The sequence below is a fragment of the Idiotropiscis lumnitzeri genome, chromosome 1, assembly GCF_059441095.1.
Source record: "Idiotropiscis lumnitzeri isolate Australia: NSW breed Sydney's pygmy pipehorse chromosome 1, RoL_Ilum_1.0, whole genome shotgun sequence".
Lineage (NCBI taxonomy): Eukaryota > Metazoa > Chordata > Actinopteri > Syngnathiformes > Syngnathidae > Idiotropiscis > Idiotropiscis lumnitzeri.
Window position 1 is genome coordinate 30,227,439 of NC_142391.1, and position 21,806 is coordinate 30,249,244.

The 21,806-nt window shown below is 40.6% G+C and overlaps 3 protein-coding genes across 13 annotated transcripts in view; 1 reads left to right on the top strand and 2 right to left on the bottom strand.

The window, feature by feature from the left end:
* Positions 1-182: 182 nt before the first annotated feature.
* Positions 183-14,446, bottom strand: cdc14b (cell division cycle 14B). Of its 7 annotated transcripts, none has more exons than XM_088294735.1 (16): positions 14,278-14,446; positions 12,065-12,155; positions 10,563-10,638; positions 9,456-9,548; positions 9,287-9,363; positions 8,807-8,873; positions 8,591-8,741; positions 8,276-8,506; positions 8,060-8,198; positions 7,290-7,455; positions 7,089-7,183; positions 3,093-3,140; positions 2,876-2,998; positions 2,073-2,223; positions 733-798; positions 183-607 (listed from the first exon to the last, which is right to left on the bottom strand). In XM_088294735.1, exons 1-15 carry the CDS (start codon positions 14,387-14,389, stop codon positions 775-777), a joined length of 1,644 nt encoding a protein of 547 aa, XP_088150861.1. In that variant the 5' UTR covers positions 14,390-14,446; the 3' UTR covers positions 183-607; positions 733-774. The 7 variants fall into 7 exon arrangements, with proteins under 7 accessions (XP_088150861.1, XP_088150854.1, XP_088150900.1 ...); XM_088294728.1 differs by having other exon boundaries at positions 184-607; positions 2,876-3,001; XM_088294774.1 differs by lacking the exon at positions 14,278-14,446 and adding an exon at positions 12,266-12,595 and having other exon boundaries at positions 185-607; positions 2,876-3,001.
* On the bottom strand, positions 14,356-18,500 carry prxl2c (peroxiredoxin like 2C). 3 transcript variants are annotated; one of them, XM_088294804.1, is made up of 7 exons: positions 18,302-18,500; positions 18,037-18,105; positions 17,391-17,444; positions 17,207-17,312; positions 16,999-17,133; positions 16,551-16,698; positions 15,042-15,890 (listed from the first exon to the last, which is right to left on the bottom strand). In XM_088294804.1, the coding sequence occupies exons 1-6, from the start codon at positions 18,485-18,487 to the stop codon at positions 16,568-16,570; spliced, it is 681 nt and encodes a 226-aa protein (XP_088150930.1). In that variant the 5' UTR covers positions 18,488-18,500; the 3' UTR covers positions 15,042-15,890; positions 16,551-16,567. The 3 variants fall into 3 exon arrangements, with proteins under 3 accessions (XP_088150913.1, XP_088150930.1, XP_088150921.1); XM_088294787.1 differs by lacking the exons at positions 15,042-15,890; positions 16,551-16,698 and adding an exon at positions 14,356-14,753; XM_088294795.1 differs by having other exon boundaries at positions 15,042-16,698.
* Positions 18,501-19,442: 942 nt separating this feature from the next.
* fbxl17 (F-box and leucine-rich repeat protein 17) overlaps positions 19,443-21,806 on the top strand; it is a 195,785-nt gene continuing 193,421 nt past the window's right edge. For 2 of the 3 annotated variants that reach the window (XM_088294826.1, XM_088294833.1), the window contains exons 1-2: positions 19,443-19,714; positions 20,518-21,044. In XM_088294826.1, the coding sequence (XP_088150952.1) occupies positions 20,538-21,044 (507 nt within the window). In that variant the 5' untranslated portion in view covers positions 19,443-19,714; positions 20,518-20,537. The remainder of the gene's footprint in view (positions 19,715-20,517; positions 21,045-21,806) is intronic. The other variant, XM_088294816.1, reaches the window with a different exon arrangement.

The following is a 21,806-nucleotide window of genomic DNA, read 5'->3' on the forward strand; positions in this document are numbered from 1 at the left end:
TTTACATCTTTCTGGATCTGTATTTTCTGTCGGGAGTTTTACTCTCTACCTCCACACATAGTTTTGGTAGCCAATTTTTAACTTGATTCTCACACATGCGTGATCAACAAGTTCCTATATAAAATAATTTTGTGCAGGCACATAAATGAAAAGGAAGACCAGGGTTATTTTTTCTTTTTTTACTTAAAAAGTGATTATACAGTATATGCTTCAAATCAGTATTCATATAGTGGATATATCCCATTCGGACGGTTTTGATTAAAACAGTACAAAATCTCTACACATTTTCCAAGTAGGTAAATATTTACAGTCATGAAATGTAAATGAACATCTCACAAGTGCATAATAGTATTGAGATAATAGAAGTGTGCATGATATTGATATCTCTATGAATAGACTGTCACTGAGGATTAACAATCAGAAAATGACTAGGACCATATGTTGAATATAAAAATTAACTTTAAAGGGTAATACGATGTATGTGTTTTAGACACTTGCTGTACACAGACGGTCGTAAAATGTTTCAATAGGAAAAAGTCACGCTTCAGGGTTTCCACATCCACCGGCTCACCGAAGCAAAGGTGCTCTTGCTTTAGGTATGGAGTGACTGTGGAGAACAACAGAAGAAAAATCAGTAAAGGAAAACACTTGAATTGATATTGAATTTTGTCTGTTTTATGTTGCAAAGACTTAAAAAGCATTAGAACAAAAGACTGAATAGGAGATGGATACCACAGTTTAGAAAATCGTTCAGATTGCAAAGCATGGCGGGCTTTACGTCCTCTCGAGGCGGCGGGTCTGTCGTGTGCGAAAGAGGAAGAAAAATAAGATGAATGCCACATAAAAGCAGGAACAGGACGGTGGAGAGGAGTGACAGTAGCGGGCGTAAGAAGGAACCAGGGAAGCTATAGCCAGTCATACTCCAAACAACTTTTGTCTTTGGAGGACATGCAAGCAGTGCTATTGAAAGGAAGTGCAGACAGACTTGGATACTTTGCAGGAAAGATCGGTTCTGTTCCGTTGGGTTTTATGTGGCAGCAGCTCAGTGTAAAGTATATTGAAATAACATTCATAATGAGGAGACTCAACACTGTGTGAAACCATCCAGCTGCTGCCAAAACCCAACTACAACTAGCAGGGCTCTAATCTAACGTTTTTTGCACTGGTGCACCCAATGTAGCTTTGGAGCACCAGCACTAAAGTTAAGTGCAGGCAAATTTTTGACTATCAAATTCCAATATGTGGTTTCATTGTTGGTTTGTTTTTTTTTTTTAAACAAAATTGCTGTGTCTTTTTTTAGCTCGTATTGATTGGTAAATAATTAACACTCTGGTCATCAAAGTTCTTTATTTGAAGCACAATTCCACAAGCCTGGTAACTTAAAAGTATTAGTGCTTAAACTCTTCTGTATCGGTGTTGGTTGGTTAGGACTTTAGAACCTGTCAAGCCTTAAAGGTGACGTCACTAGTTTACATTTTGGGTGGCCATTTTGCCACTTGCTGTTGACCGAAAATGGGCCATTAGGTACTGTGATGTTATTTTCAGTTGACAGTAAGTGGTAAATGGCCGCCCTCTGAGATGGATAAAAATGTGTAGATTTTGCTGTTTAATTAATATTCCACAATGGCAATATTAATCAGAAAACAGTGTTTGGAATTGTATCATCCGCAACCACTTCCTGTCGGATGGTTGTAGCCCACTGACCTTGGCCTTTCTGAATAACAATTTTTGCGATGATTTGTGTTCCCAGAAACTGATAAACGATGCAGATTCTTGTGCTAATGTTCAGCCCATTCAAGTGTCCTTTTAAGCAATTATTAAACATTTGCCAAAGGGTTTCGAGTTTTAACAATAGGTGTCCACAATTTGTTCAGAACCCAGATGTGCCGAATGTGTCCAAATGTTTAAACCAAATGGAGGCTTTTTTTGGGCATACCATTGGAAATTTAGTGTGCCTCGATACGTGAAATTGGTCGCCGTCTAGAGCCCTGACTAGTGTTAAAGAGAGCTTGTCCAAGAGAAATGTATTGTGTGTCACAGTATGTCTTTAAGTGGGTTTGAGGGGAGCTTGCCTGCAAGTGTGCCATGTTTAAGTTGGCGGGAGTGCACGTGTTGGCCGCATCTCTATGGCTGCCACATGGCTCACAACACACTGGTTCCCTGTCGCTGGCCACTACATGCAAGTTGCCAAGGGAGCCGACCAGTGGGTTGCGACATACGGAGCTGGCAGAGAGAGGGAACGTCTTTCAAGTTGGGCTCCATGAGTGGCTATAGCCTCTGGGTTCACGACATATTAGGCATTGATACAACACATTCCTGATGCTAGAGTTTGGTTCAGTTTGGTAGGAAGTGAAATTTGCTGCCCTCATCATTAATTGTTTGAAGTGTAAAAGGGAGTTTTTGGTCACAACTTCATTGTCACGCTGGTCTGGAATGTCCACAATAGACTAGTTGTCTATGAAAATGTGGTCATGTTGTACAAGAAAGCACACATTTTCTGCCCAACTTACCGTTTTTCATTTAATTGCGTCAAACTTTTGATCTGAAAAGTGTTTTTCCACTTCAGATGTTAACTGTTATGACTTCACTTCTGCATTAGGGTCGGGCAAAGAGACCACAGTGTGTTCCAACTTGGGTTATGTTGTCGCTGTAGTAATGGAACTCAGTCACAAATGGGAGGACTGCAACCTACCAACCCCCTCCTTATTTAGTTCCGAAATACTTAAACATATCCCAGCTGACTTAAGGCAAGAGACAAACTGAAGGCAATATCCTGGACAGATGGAAGTAAAATTGTATGCCATACTGAACCAAATCAAACTTTACTAATTGGCAGATGTGCGTCTCTAGTACTACCATCTAAGTGGGATCCTACCTGCGTGCTATTCCACTGGCAGGCAGCGAGGTTCTGGTTCTTTTCGTGGTGTCAGAGTGGTCTGACAGAGCCATCGAGTTGATGCCAGTTTTACAGCCCTGCACGCTAGCCTGAAGAACGGCCCTGCTGCAGAGGATATAGGTCATTGCTACCATGTTTTAAATCGATTGGTCGATCGGTGCGTGATCGGGATATATTACATGTAGCAAAAGCTTACTTGAGAGACTGTGACGCTGACCTTGTGTGAATCTTATTCTCTTCTTGCCTGTGAAAACAGGATTTATGTGACTGTAGAGGTGGCCAAGGCTATGCAGAGTGACTTGACAATTATTTTGCACTCATTACAGTCAGGTGAGATTAGCAAAGCAAAATACTAGTAGGGTAAATGCACAGTGTAATGCTAGACAACGCCTTTCTTCAGACTACAGTAATTAACAGAATTGTCATCAACCCTGCAAAACCAAGTTGTAATGCTTGACTCAATTGGCCACTTATGAATGTGGAAATCTAAAATTAACGTAAAGACAGACGGGATGTTTCTAAAGTCATGGTTGGAACTATTAAAAAAAAAAAATCCTGCATTGAAAACAAAGGAGGGTCTCTGAATTTTAAATTAAAGTATTTGAACAATAAGAATAATCACTTCTTACAGCAAAATTGGCATTGCACTGCCAAAAACGTTACTTTTAGGCATTTCAGGTTTTCTTTTCTGTCAGTCAGACGGTACACATTTAGTGGTACCAGGCATAGAAATGAACAAGAAACAAACAAAAACACAATGAGCGATCTAATCATTTTTCCTATGACTGTATGTCTGAGTTGGGTTGGGAGTTAAAGAGGGGGCTCACTTACAGCATTCTCAGTGATTGATCCAGAATGGGGGGACAGCACACATTTTTTGAGGGGGTTCACGGGCCGGTGGAACTCATAGAAATCCTAACCCGTCTATACAGAAATGCAGGATGGAAGAAGGGAAGCCATACACAATCCACCACAGGGCAAGGCTACACAGGGAGGAGAGCAGCATGGCTACCAGCCATCTAGAAGGAGGACAAATCCATCAAGAGCAAACAAAAGAAAAGGGGGAGGGAATAACAAAACAAAAAAAAAGGGGAGGAGGGACAAGAGACGACTGGGCGGGGCACAAGGTCTACGATGTTCTGCTTTTATAATGGGACTGGATCAATAAAATAATGATTCTCTTTAGATATGTCTTAAAAGCATGATCTTCAAAAAAAAAATACGCTTCTGCAAAATGATATGGTGATTTAATTAAATAACTGCAGTTAAATTAATAAGTGTACAGTATAATTGTAAAACAACAATACAGACCGAGTCAATCTCATTGGAAAATGAACTCATTTTCCACTATGTTGCATCTGTCTTAGTATGGCAAACATGGCATATTGCAAAATATACAACAAAGTAAACTCACTGACCACAACATTAGGTACACTTCCATACGCTATTGAGATGATTTATTACAAATATATCATTTTAATGGTGAAAGTATACCTAATGAAGATTCGGGTGAATGCATATATGAATAATAACCCAAGCTCCAGGTTTACACTTGTACTGATCCAGTCTCAGTTTAAAAAAAGAAAAACAGGCCGTTAGGCCATGTGAGCTCCGCCCAACATTTAGTGAACATTAGACACAGACAGATTGAAGACATCTACGAGGCGTGTATGAGCGTGCATGTCCGAGGGCGTCGTGCCTGTTGCCATGCATGGAGTTGGGGGGCGGGGGGGAGCAGAAAAGGTGCTTTTGCATTGTTTGAAGTGAAATATGACATGCTTTTCAGTGTTAAACAGTGAAGCCAGATAGTGAGAGCTCGATGGTTGTATAGCAACGCTGATAAATCACTGAACCGAAAGCGCAAGCAAATCTCCACCCTGCCACAGTGTTCTCTGGGGAGAAGGGCACGTGATCCCAGCACAACACTGATTGTCTGTGAGACTGAATTATTACTACCACCACAATTATTTTTTTTTTGTTTCAAGGCGGATTAAATTAAAGTCAGATATTTTGCAGAAGCAAAGACAACAGTGCGTGGTTTATTACTTGTCCCCATCCCCGCCCCCCTGCGCATATTTGGGTTTTGATGACATGTAGGCGACACCGGGTAGATCTTCCATTTATTTCCACATACAAAGAGGTGGCCAAGGTTGGATTTTGAAAAAAAAAAATGGAATTGTCCTATGCATAAAAAAAAAAACATATAATACATGTCACATACAGGGCAAAAAAAAAAAATCTTGAGCAACAGTGTGAACACAGCCATCATTTGAATGTGGCTTGAATACTCCTTCATAAGGGGATTTCGAATCCAATTGACTCTCACATTATCTCATCTATTATTGCATAGCATCATTGTATGTGTCAAATGTTGCCCAGTTGGCATCCATTGCAGCCTGGTCATCCTGGAAGGGGGATTCCCCCATCTGTGGTCCCTTCTCAAGGTTTCTCACTTTTCCCCTAATGGGGTTTTTGAATTTTTCCTTGCCCTCCTGGGGGTTAAGATCGGGGATGTCGATTGTGGTTATGTAAAGCCCTTTGAGACTGTCTCTGATTAAGGGCTATACAAATAAAATTGATTTGACTTGACACTATGCTAAAGTGAGGATCAGGTGAAATCTCATTTTAACATTTGAGATGATTGAAAAAGCCTTTTCGAAAATAGAGGTAATGGGTGACGCTCGTTTTAACTAATACGTCATCTTCACCGGGAGCATTAATGAATGGAATCGGAGCCCCAAACACTTAAGTCTATTATGCTGCAGACCAATGGATAGCTGTTAGCAAATACACCCGAACAGCAAGTCCATGAGAGGCAAGAGTAATTGTAGCGCATCTACTGTACTTATGCATATCCACGCCGCAGCAAAGCCAAAAGGGAAAAAAAAATATTAAAATAAGCCATCCATTTCAACAGGAACAGTATCTACTGCAGCTTTTAAAATGAGAAGTGACATGCTCTTACCTCCTTCAAACCTCACATCCATTTCATTCCTGTCCACATCACCACTCTCTCTCAGCTATCTTTTAAATGACAGGCAACACACTGGCCAGAGCGTGCCTGTGAGGCCGCAGCAGAGCAATATCACCTGCCTGGCACAGGGACAACAGAGCCACATGGGAAGATTGGCAGTAGCCAGTCAACCAAGCTGGATTTACAAGTAATGATGGCCAAAATCTGAATCCATTCTTTGCTTTTCGATAAATGCCGTGCTGGGTCAAGTAGATGCTGGAGTCAACTACAGGGCATTATGTTTTGTGAGGCTGAGCAAAGACTATTTTCACGCGTGCATCCATGTGCATGCTGAGGAACACAATCACACAGTGTGATTTCTCTTCACATTTTACTTTCACTTAGCAATGGAACTTTATATATACCCTGCCAGTCATACATATAATATGACATTTGACTTTGAAAAAAAAAAAAATAGTACCGTCAAGCGACAAATTTTTTTTAAAACTAATTAATCGCAGAAATTACATAATTGATCGCTATTAATCTCAGCAGAGTATTTGAATACAAATGTACTGCATGATCGGTGAAGCCAATCCCAACTGACTTTAGGTGAGAGGTGAGGTACAACCTGGACTGGTTGCCAGCCAACAAGGCTCTAATCTCCAATCAATGTAACATTGTAAAGACAATAACTATCTCAACTCCGTCCCAAACGTGCGTAGATGTGACAGCAGTGTGAAGCGCTTTTTAGGGCCTTAATAGGTGGAAAAGCGCTATACAAGTGAAAGACCCCCCCCCCAAAAAAAACATTATTATTTACATTGTCCAGCCTCCTATTGACCACACGAGCAAACACCCCACTTGCCTTCTTCCTTTCCACACATCTGACTGAAAAAGCCAAATGCCTTCCCTAGTTACATTCTCCTCATCCACTATTTGACTCTCCTTTTCCTGACATATAATCAATCACGACTAATAGAATATAGAAGGGCGTACATTCCTCCTAGACCTAAATGCTATTTAATCCAAAGAAACCAGATGAGGTCTATTGCAAGAATACTCCGGGGTCACCTAGGACATTATGTAGCAGCAGTAATATTGTCTTCGGGGTGCTCGACCATTTAAATGATCAAGCGTGACAACGTCACAGGGCAAGTCACATTTTTGAATGGAAAATAATCACATTTGGGTTGACTGGGGTGCTACTCAACAGTGGAGCTCCGTCTTAGTACTTACGATAATGAGCTTGAGGACCTGGCCTGCCTCTTGCTCTTCAGGGCTCGCAGTTTGTCACCCTGCGTCAGGCCATTCCGGTCCTCGTCATCATCATACTGTGGATTTGACACCACCACCCAAGAAAAAAAACTAAAGTTAAAAAAAATACATGATACAATGTGTTCATTAGAAATCTTTTACACAAAAAAAAAAAACATGTACAATTTCCATCTCTCCTTTCTTGGATGTCCTGTTCTTGTTGCTGCCGTTAATGGTTATGTCATCAACTCCAGAGAGGATTCTAGTCACGGCCAGTTTACTATTCTTCCTTTCGTTTAACATCTTATCCCGGAAGACATCTCCCTCTGCCCATAGACTGTGTTGCTTCCTGAAAGAAAACATTGCAAAACATCATATTCGGATTATAAGAGTGCAGAACTTGGCTGCAACCGGCAAAGGCGCTATAGATTTGGTGTCATCGACCTTGCTGTCAAAAGAAGGGCAACATGTCAGCTACGGGAAGTTGCACTACGTCCACGCAGACCTCTAAAATGGCACAACTATATAGGGCGGCATAATATTGATCCCTCCAACACTTTCACGGAAACAGGATTTTAGAACATTCACACAATTGAGGAAAGTTCGGTAGCACTCCCAAGATCAGAAAATTATTTATTATTTAAATGAGTTAATCCCTGTGATATTTTGTCTTTTTTTAATGTTAGATTTGTAAAGCATTAGCATCCGTTCCAAATATGTTTCATTACATATTTGTTACTGGTTGCTTCTGGTGAAAACCCCAAAGTCTTTTTCCAGTTTGAGTTTAAAGGGGACATTATAATATAATAATATGGCTAAAGACAAATTAGCCAACGTATACGTTTCTGGCATTCAAAAATTCATATAATCTGAAAAAAAAAAAAAACATTTGGAAAATAGGACTCCACTGTGTACAAAGATATTTTTTTTAATCATTTTATTTGTGCACCTACTCTTCAACAAAGTTCTGCTGAGGCCCGATGATGGACCCTGGACGGCAGATCCGAATCCAAGCAATGACTTCCGCCGCTGTCATGCGGTAATGCTTCATCATGTAACAGCCAATCAGAGTGCCGGTTCGACCCAGACCAGCTGAAATAAACCCACAGAGTTGTGGAGAGGACTTAGTTGATTCACCATTGTTTATTCAGTCTCGGTTGTGGTTCTACCTTTGCAGTGAACAGCAATGGCTCCCTCTGCATTCTCGCAGATATTGAGGAACTTTCTGACAATGGCGTCATTGGGCGTGCTCCCGTCCACAAAAAAGAGGTCATGATGTTCAAAGCCCGAGTCGGTGAAGCGCCTGGCGTCATACATCTTTTTGTTGAGCCGGATGACACTGGTGATGTTGTGCTTCCCGAAATACGGGATGTAAGACTCAGGAGCATGCAGAGGGTAGCCTGAAGTTAGAAAACAAGAGATGTGAGGGTGAGGTCCTGCCTTTAACACCGTTTCAGAAGCGGCGCGCGCTGGACGAAACTTGCCGTTCTCTATTTTGCTTTTGGGATGAGGCCCGCTAAACGCAAGGAACTTTCCCGGAATTATCCAGTTTAAATCTCCATTTTCGGCCCTCTCGTAGTGCTCGTATTCCTCCACGTCAAAGTTGGAGAAGTCCAGCCAGCCGTAATGGAGCGCCTGCCAGAGGATCATTTCATAAAGGGGAACATGACTCTGCAATTATGGGCGGCGTAGAGACTTACCTTGTGGACAGCACGCAGGCAGTCGAGGATGTTCAGATTGTACATGCAGGTTCCAAACGAGGCATCTCTAAGAAACACAATTTTCAAGCAGGATGTCAAATTCTACCACTTTATGACATGTTGAAACAAAACTGATTTCATTTCTCTCATGTTGTGCATAATGTTATGTGATGGGCAAACTTTGGTGTTCAAATGCCAGATGAGATTTTTAAAAAGGACAGGTGAACCAATAAAATATTAATCATTTTAAAATGCTATTTATAATGAATGTAATTATAATTATCAAGCCAATAATTTAATACAATACCTAAACATTAAATGTATGTGTACAATTTGTTGTTCTCTTAGTGGACATATGAATAAAAACATCAAAACCAAATGTGTCTTTACTATAAAATCTTAGATTTTTTTATTACTATTATTTTTTTCTAATCAAACCACCAGGTCAGATACAAAACAAATTTAATCGGACGGTTTTACCTGAATGGAATGTATGTGCGGTTCTTTGACACCAACACACCGTAGGCCTCCTCTGGCATCATGTTAAGATACATTACCTGCACACACACACATCGAACATTTATATACGCACCTTAAATATTATAATAGCTAGTATACAATTGCGATACTGTATGCTGTTTCTACTCACTGCATATGAGCCAATCAGGTAGGCAGCGTTGGCTTGTTTTTTCTGGTCACCACAGGTGTAAAATACAATCTTCTTCCTTGAAAGTGTAATGGACTGTGCAGAGACATGAAATGACAAATGAGGCAATCTGTTTACTTGACAGGGACATTTTAATTGTACAATTAACGTGACATAAGCCTTTTTGAGCGGCTGCGATTCTTTTAGCGTTGCAGCTTTGTTTGAACAGATGTGGAGAAAATGGAACTCAATGGAAGGATGTTGATGTGGTGGGTTTCATGTCTTGGAAGATACATGGGCGTAAAGCAAAAGATGCATACTAACTATGGTACATACTTAATAGCAAAGATTTCCCAGCTAAAAAAAAAACTAGATCAGGGGTGTCAAACTAATATTTTTGACATTTTGACAGTGAAACCATATAAATCATCATCATATTATTATTATTACATAGTACACAACAAACTGATGGATAACTAGTTTTTAAACTCAGAATTCAGGAAAATGTTTGTTTAAATACCATTCAATTTATTTTCAAAATGTGATAGATAGGAAAGAAAAAAATGCTTGCAACATTTTAAATTTTTTTTTGCAATTTTTACAAGTTTGGTATTTTAGCAAGAAACATGAAGCCGTGCATGATTTGCCTTCGCGGGCCGTATCTGGCCCCCGGGCCTTGAGTTTGACACCTGTGCTCTATATACTTCACAGATGCTAGATACTGTGATGCAATACAGTGGAATCTCAAGTTGGACACCCCTGAAATTGCACAGCCATCCATTTTCTATCACGCTGGTCGTCATTAGGGTCACAGGTGAGCTTTTGCAATCGCACGATATTTGTAGGCAAACACCAATTTACATTGGAACTTGGGTTATGCTAAAAAAAAATAATAAATATATATATATATATATCATGACTTAATCCTTTAAATACTAATAGATAAATGTTTTAAATTTGGCTTTATGGTTGTACTAAAGTTTGACCTAGTATTGGATTATTTCTCATTCCATTATTTGTTATGGGAAAAACTCTTGGGATCTGAAAGGTTCCACTGGACTTACTTTGAGACTACTTGTAGTGTTTGTCTCTCTCAAGTGTCCTAATTACCTTGAGCTTCTTTGTCAGCTTGCAAGAGAAGCGATAAAACATGGCCAGGTTGAGGGGGCCAAAGTCTGCGTAGAAGCTGCAAGGGAACAAGATTAAAAGCAACAGAATGAGTGCAATCATTTTGATAGAACTTTGCATGGCACATTTGTATGTTTTTCCTTCACTCATATCTCTTAGATGGGATGCACACATATGGATAATGGTGCTGAATTTCAGCATTTCTTCACCCCTTTTCATTAAAGATGTCAAAAGAGCAATTACACAATATCTCTGAAAGATGATCCAGGGTGATTGACATCTATCAGTCTGGATTGGGTTACAAAGTAATTCGTAAAGCTTTAGGACTCCTGCAAATCACAGTGAAAGCCACAAACTGAATATTCAATTCAAGATATTATATCGAACATTAAGATGAAATCAGTCATCTGGACTTTGCACGCTATTGCAATTCAGGCCAACCGACCACATACAGTACCTCTTTTCAAGTTTGGCATTGATCGACAAGTAGAGCCAGCATATTAAAAACATATGATGGCATATGGTAAGCGCTTTGTTACAGCTCCAGCTGTTGTGAAATGAGCTATATAAATAAAATCTTATTGTTTTGCATTGTATTGTATTGCATCTAATGGAGGGTGAGAGCCAGAGAACAAGACACACAGACGCAAACGCCCAGATGAGCAGGCGTGTGAGAAACCCACCTCCGGGTCAGCTAGGTACAGCCGTGCAACTGTCAACAGAGGTGTCAAATCCCGGTCGCGCAAATAAATACCCTGCCACAGTTTGGCTTTAGCCACAGGTGCTTCTACTCAACCAGCAGGTAAATGAGCTTGCCGGAAATGGATGGATGTTAGTGACAACTGTAAATGCATCAGAATTTAGGATCCTGTAATAGTGTAATATAATTTTAATCAAGTTTTAAATTATCCTTTAAAACAATTGGCTTAATTATATTTTATTTTGTCTGTAAATGTTCATGCGGTCAAGACGCTCCACAACTTCCACTAAAAACCCAGGCTAAACTTAGCTCCTCCTTAACATCAACAACAAATCTCTTCATCTTGCTCAGTGCTTCTCAATTGTTTTCTGTTACGCCCACCCCCTAGCAAGAAGAAAATCATTTGCGCCCCCCAGCACCACCCACCCTCCACCGCAATTATAAATAATAGCATTTTCGTTGTAAAACACACCTACACCATAGACTTAATGCTCGCTGCACACAATGAGAAAGGAGAGCACCACTGCCAACGACTGGAATGGATGTGCAATTACACTTCATTGTAGTGCGGTGGAAAAAAGCATGTTCCCCAGGGTCACACGCGTCCCCTCAGCTGGAGTTACATCGCCAAATCAACGTGAACATAAATGCCCTTTTGTTGAGATGCAAAAAAAAAAATGCAGTGGGGTCCGCCCTTTTTAAAATGACCTTTAGTATAGCTGTAGTACATTCAGCCGGAAAAGCACAGCGGTAAAAGTTCAATAGGGTGAAACTATATACTTACTTTTCATATGCCAGCTCTTCATCTATGCAGAAGCAGAGCCGTTCTGTCGTACTTTTGATCTTTTGTTGAAGGATGGCGAAATATAATTGATCTGCATAGTGCACACGAAGAGGTGAGTTACTTGATTTGCTGTGCACATTTACACAAGTCTGCAGTCTCCATTTTCTCAAGTTACATTTACTTTTTTTTTTGCGACCTTACCCTTGAGGAGCTCAATGCATCGTGACGACACATCATCCGCGGTCATGCTGACCTGACTTGTTTTGAACATGGCCAACCCAATTTCCCCTCACAAGAACGTGTACATGCTCACGTTAAAGTCACTTGTAAAATTAAAAAAAATACAGAACAATCATGCAACAAACTTTCAGCGCTGTTTTTAAAATAGTTAAAAGTCCATCGTTGACGTTCTGAAAAGTCCCCAGTGGATGAACACGATGGGGGAGTTTCGTGTGAAAAAAGTGCGCACTAAGCTAAAAGTGAGCTCACTCCTGGCTCCGCCCCTCGGTCACGGCGAAATGTCATTGGCCGACAGGGATTCAACTCTTCACGCTATTTGAGGAAACTCCCACCAATCCCTCCCATTTTAGTTTAAAGTTCTCCTGTTGTGACACGCGATAGGCTGTGGGAACGTTAATAAGGCAATGGCTGGGACGTGTTCGCGCCCAATCACAGCTACTCGGGCGACCCCAGCTTCCAGCCTTAGTAATCAAACCCATTGCTGCATGCTTCATCCTATCCGCCATCTTGGATGTGTCAACCTGCCTCACAACTAATAAAAACTAATATAACGACAAACTCTACAGTGCACTAAATGAACGCCTCTCATTCGGCCATTCATACACACATTAGTATATGTTTTATGCACCCATAAAAACAACATACATCACCATTATTCTGATGACTGTAAATGTTTAGTCATAAAATAATATAAAGTAGAAGAAAGCACACGACTGATGTGTTTTTTTATGTCACAACTGTTTACCCCGAACAATATAAAACCCCTACTGCAAAGATGATTGATTGTTAGTATGAAACATGTAATCTGTGTCTAGTGTCTACAATAAAGCACTGCAATGTGTGATGAGGCATTTCTTGATACGATTTCTGTAATTGATAATGATAAATCATTGTTTTTAGTAATTTATACTAATTTAACTAGAAATAATGGCAATCTCTGGAGACAACTGGCAACAATACGTTCAGTGACGCAGTGAGCTTTATGACTGGTGAGGCACGGAATCCTCTGGAATTGGCAATAAAATATGAACCCAAAATCAAAGATTAGCCTGCATTACAATTTCTTCCTGAATCAAAATGTTTGTTTTCAAAGTTTTTAATTATGTTATAATCAATTCCATAATGTGATATTGTGACATTTTTAATGCAAGGTCATTGTAGTCATTGTCGTTGTCATTATTGTGGGAAATGTGAACAGAAACTAAAAAGCTGGCGAGCCTTGCAGTCACAGCTGGGTATTTTATACTTAAAAAAGTGCTTACGTCCACTGCCATCGAGTCATCTGGGAAACCCAAACGAGCACAAGAGGAACATGACCCATCAAGAGCACGACAATTGACCCTACCTAATATGAAAATTCCGATTGAAATGTTTAATTTTTAGTGAGTATGGTATTAAAATAAATCAACCTTGGCAAACTTTAGTGTTAGTAGTAGATCTGCTCATCACTCTCAGACTTTCTACCCTGAAAAATAAATAAAAATGAAAAATGTCAACTGGACGAAAAAGACAGTCCTAGACCATATACAGGAGTTCATGTTGTTTCAATTTGTCGGCTTGGCCCATCGCGGTTTGCCAAAGCAAGTCCCAGATGCAATGATCCACATCCAATATGGCGACCACGGGAAGGACGTTTGCTGATGCGAGATCTCGGTATTCAAGAAGTCTATGGTCAAAACGGACGAAGGACGTCAGTGTACGAACATTTAGTGTTGTTGTTAAACGTCCCTCTTTCGATGACTGTGGCAAAACAACTTTGTAAGGACATATTTGTGGGTGTTTTCGACAGTGTTGTAAAATCCGCACTTAACAAATCGTAAAGTGCATTAACGGTATTGAAACGGACGGTGTCGCCACATTAGAAGAAAACAAAAATCACAGCACGTCCATTCAAACGGGCCATTTTTTGTCCACTGCTGCGATGCGCGAACTCGGTTTAAAGTTGACCTGGTTCATCGCGCGATCACCCTTACCTGAAATCTCAATGTAAATATCAGAGTTTAGCTCCGCCTCTGAGCCGTGCTGGACAGCACAGCACTTCTTCCTCCTCGACTCCGCTCGCCTCCTCTCGCTCTTGCGCTTCATTTTGCCTTCAGGGTTGCAGCAGCAAAGCAGGCATGATTAGGATTCCGCCTGCTGCACGGCTTCGTCGTTCACCCCCATCTCCGTGTTCGCGGTGCACCCAAAATGTCAACCTTGCTTGCAAGCCCCTTTCTTCTGTTGGTGGTGATGACGTGCAAACTCGGCAGGGGCAGGTTCTGTGCCCCCGAGTTCCTTGCGTGTGACGCAGTGAGTAGTGTTGTGCAGTAGGCGAACCCGCACGGGGTGTGAGTGTGAGAAGTGATCCGGCTGCTCGAATAAAGCCTGCCCCATCTCCGTGACCATGCAAGGGCGGTGACGTCATCCGCCGTGCCATATGCGCCGCAAGGAGACACGTTCAAATATTGTACTGCAGATAAAGAGCGAGAGAATTTTGTATTAAGAGAAACAAGCCATTTGTCCATCCGTGGTCGACCAGCAAGGCCTTTAATGCTGACCCGACCTAAAACAATGAGCTGTTTACTGTATCCATCCCCACAAAATGGATTTTTCTTTATTAATTGATACCAATAGGCCGTATCCACGTCGGCTGTAATTTTTTACGCAATTTTGGTGAATTTTAAGTGGTGAAAATAAATCCATTGCTGCTCTTGCAAATGCAACTTATGTTTGAGAAGTGTTGCAAATGTGTGGCAAAACGAGTCCAGTTTCTTCATTCTGCAGAAGCCGTGTGGCGTAATTATTATATATATTTAAAATTTGGATGCTTTTTGTTTTAGAGATGAACGAGTGAAAATAGTAATGATTGCTGGATCAAGTTAGTTTGTTTGATTTCCTGCCAAGTTGTCATTTTGACAGTTTGAGGATTCTGCCAAACAGTAACAAAACATCAGAACACTGTCTTGCATGCAGTCCCGGTGTAATATACCTGAGAGAATTAAAAAAAAAAAATCTAATAATTCAGATAAATCGTTTTACAGTACGAGTGAATTTCTATAGGTTGGCAGCTCTAACATGTTCATTGTATTGTATTACAGTGGCTCCTCAGTGTATGACCGCATTGATAAAACAATAAATCCAATGGTGTCCTAAGACTTTTGCACTGTACAGGGAAGCCCCCCTTCATTGTAGGTGATATCTTCCAGACCCACTCCCTATAGGTGGAAAAACCACAATATCGAGAGACCAAAACTTTTTTGGGATCGTTTTATCCCTCCCGCACACTTAAAACACATTTAGATGTAGTAAAGCATTTTTAAACATTTTGCAAATATAAATAAAAACATGTCAGCATAAAACATAAAATCCTTAAATATTGTAGTGCTGAATGAGCGGTAAGGCCTGGTAGGGCGGTAAGTCTGCGAGTGTGTCTGGATGTGAGCTGTGAATGACAGCAGCTCCTGTGTGAGTGTGCTGGAAAGTGCATCAGAAAGTAATTTTCTTTTCCTACATGTACGGGTATTACAGTAAGTACTTCCCGAAACATTTTTTCAGCACACACTACTGCTAAATTTTGTGTTGCAAAGCAGAAGCAAATGGGTCCACGTTACTACTGTACTTTCAGCCAAGGGTGTACTTAAATATTGACCAATGATGTATTTTGTTTACCATTACAGTATTCTTATTACAATACTTCTATCACTGTAGTATTTCTACCACTGCAGGATGTTCACTACTACAGTACTTTTATCATTGCAGTACTTTTATCATTGCAGTATTTTTCTATCATTGCGGTACTTTTACTATTACAGTACTTTTACCATTGCAGTACTTTTACCATTGCAGTACTTTCATCATTGCAGTATTTTTCTATCGTTGCAGTACTTTTGCTATTACAGTACTTTTACCATTGCAGTATTTTCTATCATGCAGTACTTTTCTATCATTTCAGTACTCTTACCATTACAGTACTTTTATCATTGCAATATTTTTATGATTGCAGTATTTTCAATCATTCAGTAGTTTTTATCATTACAGCGTTTCCCCCTCCGTATAATGGACAAACATTAGGAGTGTTTCCTTACACTTAGATACGTTTATACTGTGTATATTTGCATGCTTTTTCTGAATGTCTGCTGCTAATGTTATACATTAACGGCTACATTACGCCGCCGACTCTGTGTGATCTATATCTTTGCTGCTGTAACACCTCAAATTTCCCCATTGTGGGACTAATAAAGGACATCTTATCTTATCTTATCTTATCTTGAGCATGGCGGACAGTTACACATGGATGACCTTTGGTTTATTGCCGAAGTTCAGAGTGCGTTGAACTCCGGCGAGCTGCAGCAGCCAGTTAATGGGCATGTGGTCCAGATGGTTCATGTCAAAATGGCAGAAATGCACTTGAGACCCTGCAAAGAGTTGGACCTTTGAGCATGAATGAGCTATGTGATGCCTTCTCAAAGTGTGGTATGCAAATGAATGCAAAAGTTGTATTTCATATTTGAGTTCAATGTATTTGCATTTAATCTTTAAAAAAAGTTTGATTTTTAATTGGCTTCCTTGACTACTAATAATGGTAAAAAAAAAAAGAATATCGGCCTATCACTAGTAAACTATACTACTGTGTTCATACATGATGATGGTACTTTGAGAGCAAAGTCTTTTTTTTAATTTTGGGAAAAGTTTGATGAAGAACATAAAGATCTGACCTGGTCCTGCAATAATAGCACCACCTTGCTGATGAAGATCACCCTGGAAGTCGAATACAGGACTCGTCATGGCTCTCCAGATACTCTTAATTTGGCCCATAAAGATGCCGGACTTCACATGAGGACTCGGCTGGGCTTCACACACACACATGAAAGGATCCTCATTCATGGAATTAATGTGGCGTTAATCTGTGTTTCCTGAGTTTACCTGAGACTGTAAACTTCTCTTCTCGTTTCATACCGAGCTTATGGTAAATGATCCTCTCAGGGTCCACGTAAATCTCATGAGCATATCCCGTCAGTGAGCAGAAAGGCTGGACGAGATGTCAAAACCTGACTGGATGCTATATTAACACAGTGCTTTAAAAAAAAAACAGGAGAGAAGTACCTACCTCTATATGATGATGAGCAGACTGACCAATGACAACTAGACAAACCTGGGCATCCTGCAAAAATAAAAATCAGACTTTAAAAAATTTATAGCTCTTCTCTAATCTCGTTGCACACTTGAGTACAATGACAATAAAGGGATTTCTAATTCTAATTCTAGTCATCTGATACCCACTAATACCCAGTCACTGCCAGTACCAAGCCAGGATAAAAAAAATATGCAGGTTGTGTCAATCAAATCATGTGCCTAGCATCGCACCGTGCACACCCTCCATTTGGGAAAGACTGCTTTATGGGCACACCCCTTTTTCCACATTCTGGGCTCAATGTCTGCAAAGAGAAGCCGCTTGCATAGTCATACTCCCTAAACCCTGCCCTGGTTGTCATAGTAATGAAAGATGGACTCACAGTCCCTCTTACACACAAAACAGGTTAATTTCAGCCAGACAAGGAATGTGGTCTGTGAATTGCCTATCATCCCTAACCTTTGGTGTATAATAACGCCCATGTTACAGACGTGTTTTTTAAGACACCAGGGAATTAACATTATTATTGTATATTAAATATTAGTATGGTATTATTATTAGTTATAGTATTATTATTAGTAGTAATAGTAGTAGTATTTGTGAATCGGGAGTCAAGACTCACCTCCAGAACCTCTTTGGGTATTTTGCTCAGATCATCCACATATTCTTTACAGCTGTAACATAAAAAAATCTGTAGAGACATTTTTAAGAGGAGTTACAAAACCACGACCACAACAATATTTACAAAGAAGCTTTCTTGTGCATTTATAATTTTCAGCCCACTGTTTCTACCTATGCACAAGATAGGATATCTCAGCAAAAGGCCCACGTTGTACTACTTTCACGTATCTGCGATCAAATATCAGGCAAATGAAGTTTCTCCCTACCCGCACAAAAATAATAATCGACTTCCTGTCTTGATACAAACTCTTGAACGGGATGGACGTTCCGTGGCGGTCGAAAATGAAGCAATCGTCCACGTCCCGGAGGTTTACAATGACCTGAGGAGATCCACTCTCTCGAGTAGTTCCGCTCTCGATTTGTCGAGTTACGGGCAACTTTACTTCAGCCATTTTTGCCCCCCAAAGGGCTATTTTTAGACGTTCAGCTCAGTCAGGAAAGCCACGCCCAACTTCATTACGTCATCACTCCCTCGCTAAAGCTTTAAAATGTTTTTATTTCTTCATTCTTTGTTGTTTGTGTTTAAAACAATCGGTGGATAAGAGGTTTGGAAACTGGACGGACAACTTATTTTTAATGGTTTTATGTTATTATTGAAATTGCATTCTGACTGGGCATTGCAAGATATATTATCATTTGGTAATATTATAGTTTACGTGTTTTGGAATTAGCTACGGGTCTTAATCAAAACTGACCATTGTATAAGCTTAACATTGAATTCATATTTATACAAACATTGTCTGTCCCAAAGATTACACACACAAAAAAAACTTCTTTGACCTGGTGACAATAACTAGAATAAAGTGACTCTTAAAGTGACTTTTGTGTTGCTTATAGGCCTGAGCACCTAACATTATTTTCAGTATGACTTTGATAGGGCATCTATCAATCAAACAATCACACCATTATTTCATAATTTTACTGCCTATGTAACAAAAAACTCTAGATAATTATTTCACAACACACCACAATACAACTTTATTTATATTTTGCATTTCACAACAGCCGGAGCTGTAACAAACGATGAAATAGATATTTTAGTTATTTTTAAGAAATCCGAGCCTCTTGGATGGATCGGCCCTGTTTGGCCCTCTCGTCAGGAGGTACACCCTGGACACCAAGAGACAAATCAGTTAAAAGCATTCTCACACTCACACTTTTGGAATATCTCGAGACTTCAAAGAGCCAACATGCATGTTGTAATTTTGCTTTGAAGTTAAAACATACTCATTCCACATTGGAAGGCCTGAGCTGAGACGGAACCTCGAACTCAGAACTGCGAGGCAGATGTGCCAAACACTCACTCACTGTGAATTGCCCGACAGCCGGCAATTACAAGATCATACATAAAAACCAAAACAATCCTGCCAGCTTTGTTGGACGACTTTCTAGCAACGCGACTCAACAAATGATGCTCTTCGGCTTCCGTACGTTGCCCCCACGGTGCGGAAGTCTTCTGAGCACCACAGCCACAGCTTCCACTGTTTAGTGTTGGCCTAACGGGGCTTTTCCGCGTCCTTTTTTCTCTCGACGAAGCGGTGTCAGCGTTCATCTTGACCGTCCAGAAGAAGACTATTATGTGAGCTCTGCGCCCAAGTGTGCGAGCACCGTGCGAACTGGTGAGAGATGTCTTTTGTCGTTGCTATCGCTAGTTTAGCATCCGAAGATGGAGCGACGTAGCCTGACTGGATAGCTCTTAGTCACCTCTTTATTCCTCAGTATAAGCTTGCAAAGATATCAGACTTTTTTCAGGAAACATTGTTCAGGTTGCAAACACTTGATCATCGATGTAACGTTGCTTTGTTCGTAGGTTTGCCTCATTTGACCACCTGTTCTGTTGATTACACCTTTTTGTTTTCATTCGATAACTACCATGCGACCATTTCTTTGCCAAACTGTAGTATCGCAATGTGTTTGTGAATTGCGTTAAATAAGTACATTAGTTTGATAGTTTTACGTAAGGACATGGGCTCGGCGGGTTAAACGGTAGGTAAACCTTGCATCGTGCAACGAAATAGTAGATAAAACGTTCTGCCTTTGCAAAGATAATGCTTAGTTTGGAGTGTATTGGCAGAGTTTTTTTTAAACTGTGATGGTTATTGTAGTTTGCAGTGGTGTACAACTGCAAATTGTTTATTTTTATTGCAACTGCAGTATTAAGCTGCATGAGGCAGCACAGTGAAATAGTGGTTTGCACGTCTGCCTCGTTCTTCTGAGGTTTAGTGTTGGGTTTCTTCCTCCCCGTTGTGATCAAATCAAATTGATGTATAACTACTTTTGAAATCAGAGGCCAGTAAAAAATTGTATTTGAATTATTTTGAAAGAGGCATAAGTGTGGACAATTTGCAAATTTGGTGTTTTAGCAAGAAACATCAGATCAGATAAAAAAAAAATTAAGAATTTTGATTTGATTCCTTTCCAGAGTTTTCTCGAGTCATCTATATGGGCCATCTTCTTTCGAAAAATGGTTACCGTCTGAAGAAGAAGACACGCAAGCAGCATCACAGGAAGAAGAAGAAGAGGAACTGCTTCCTGCAGGGGCCTTGCATGCTGTGCTTCATCATCCACAGCAGCAGCAGTAGCAGCGGCGGCGGCGGTTTCAACGAGGACAGCGACCCTCTGGAGGCCGGCGTCAACGGCAGCGGGTGCCGTCACAACAGCGTCACCGGCATCACCGTCCCGGGCGTTGGCGCAGTCGGAATCAGCGCGGCGGCAGCTGCCTCCAAACTTGCCGAGTGCTACGCCACGCTCGCATCTCCCGAGGACTGCTCTAAGTTCCTGCTCTCTCCACCAGAGTTAACTATTTGGGAAGGGCAGGGGAGGAGCCTGTTGTCAGCTGTCCCGGCGAAACTCATTCCCCCGCCGGCTCTTTTTCGGACTGCTGGTGTGTCTGTGACTGTGCCCATTCCTGTGCCTGTACCCGGCTGCACCAGTGACTACGCCGAAATGGTAAGCTGCTGACGAAACACCAAGCTGGGGCGACAGGAATATAGCCTAAACATATTTTTTTCATAAAAAGACCATTTCAGCTTTTGATCATGTCAGGCAGTCCCAGAAAAGTTATGGGAAGCATTGACATCCGTTTAGCATTGCTGCAGAGATCCAGCTGAGAAGGAGTGTGTCGTATCTACTTGGGCTGCGCAATATATCGGATATTGATATCGAGAGAATGGCCTCTGCAATATGTATATTGCAAAGACATGCCACAATTTTCTTACGGAATTGTATGTTTTTATCTGGGCTTGACTAGTTGGGTGCAAATTTTAATGCATATCGACATTCGGTAGTTGGACATTATCTTGGGGAATTACAATTAATTTGCTAAGACCACATTAAGCCTGCTTCTTTTGCCTCATGAAAAAAAAAAAAACTTCATTAGATAATAGAAATGTCATTTCTTTAGGTACTTGTTAAATTATGCTAAAATATCAATATTGCTATAGTAAACATCCACATTGCATGTTTTTCAAATCTCGTGCAGCCCTTCGATCTACCTTCTTCCTATACTATTTATGGCTTTTTATTTTTTTTTTAGTGCAGTGAGTTCTTGTCATGTTGTTGCCTGTGCCTGTCTCTCGAACAAGCTATTTTTGGTACAGTATACAATAGTTGTTTTGTCAAGCCATTGCATCAGATCGTAACGTAGGTGACAAAAAGGACATTGTGTTTCATGAAGATGCCCTGCTGCACGCCATTACCTAAACAGGTATA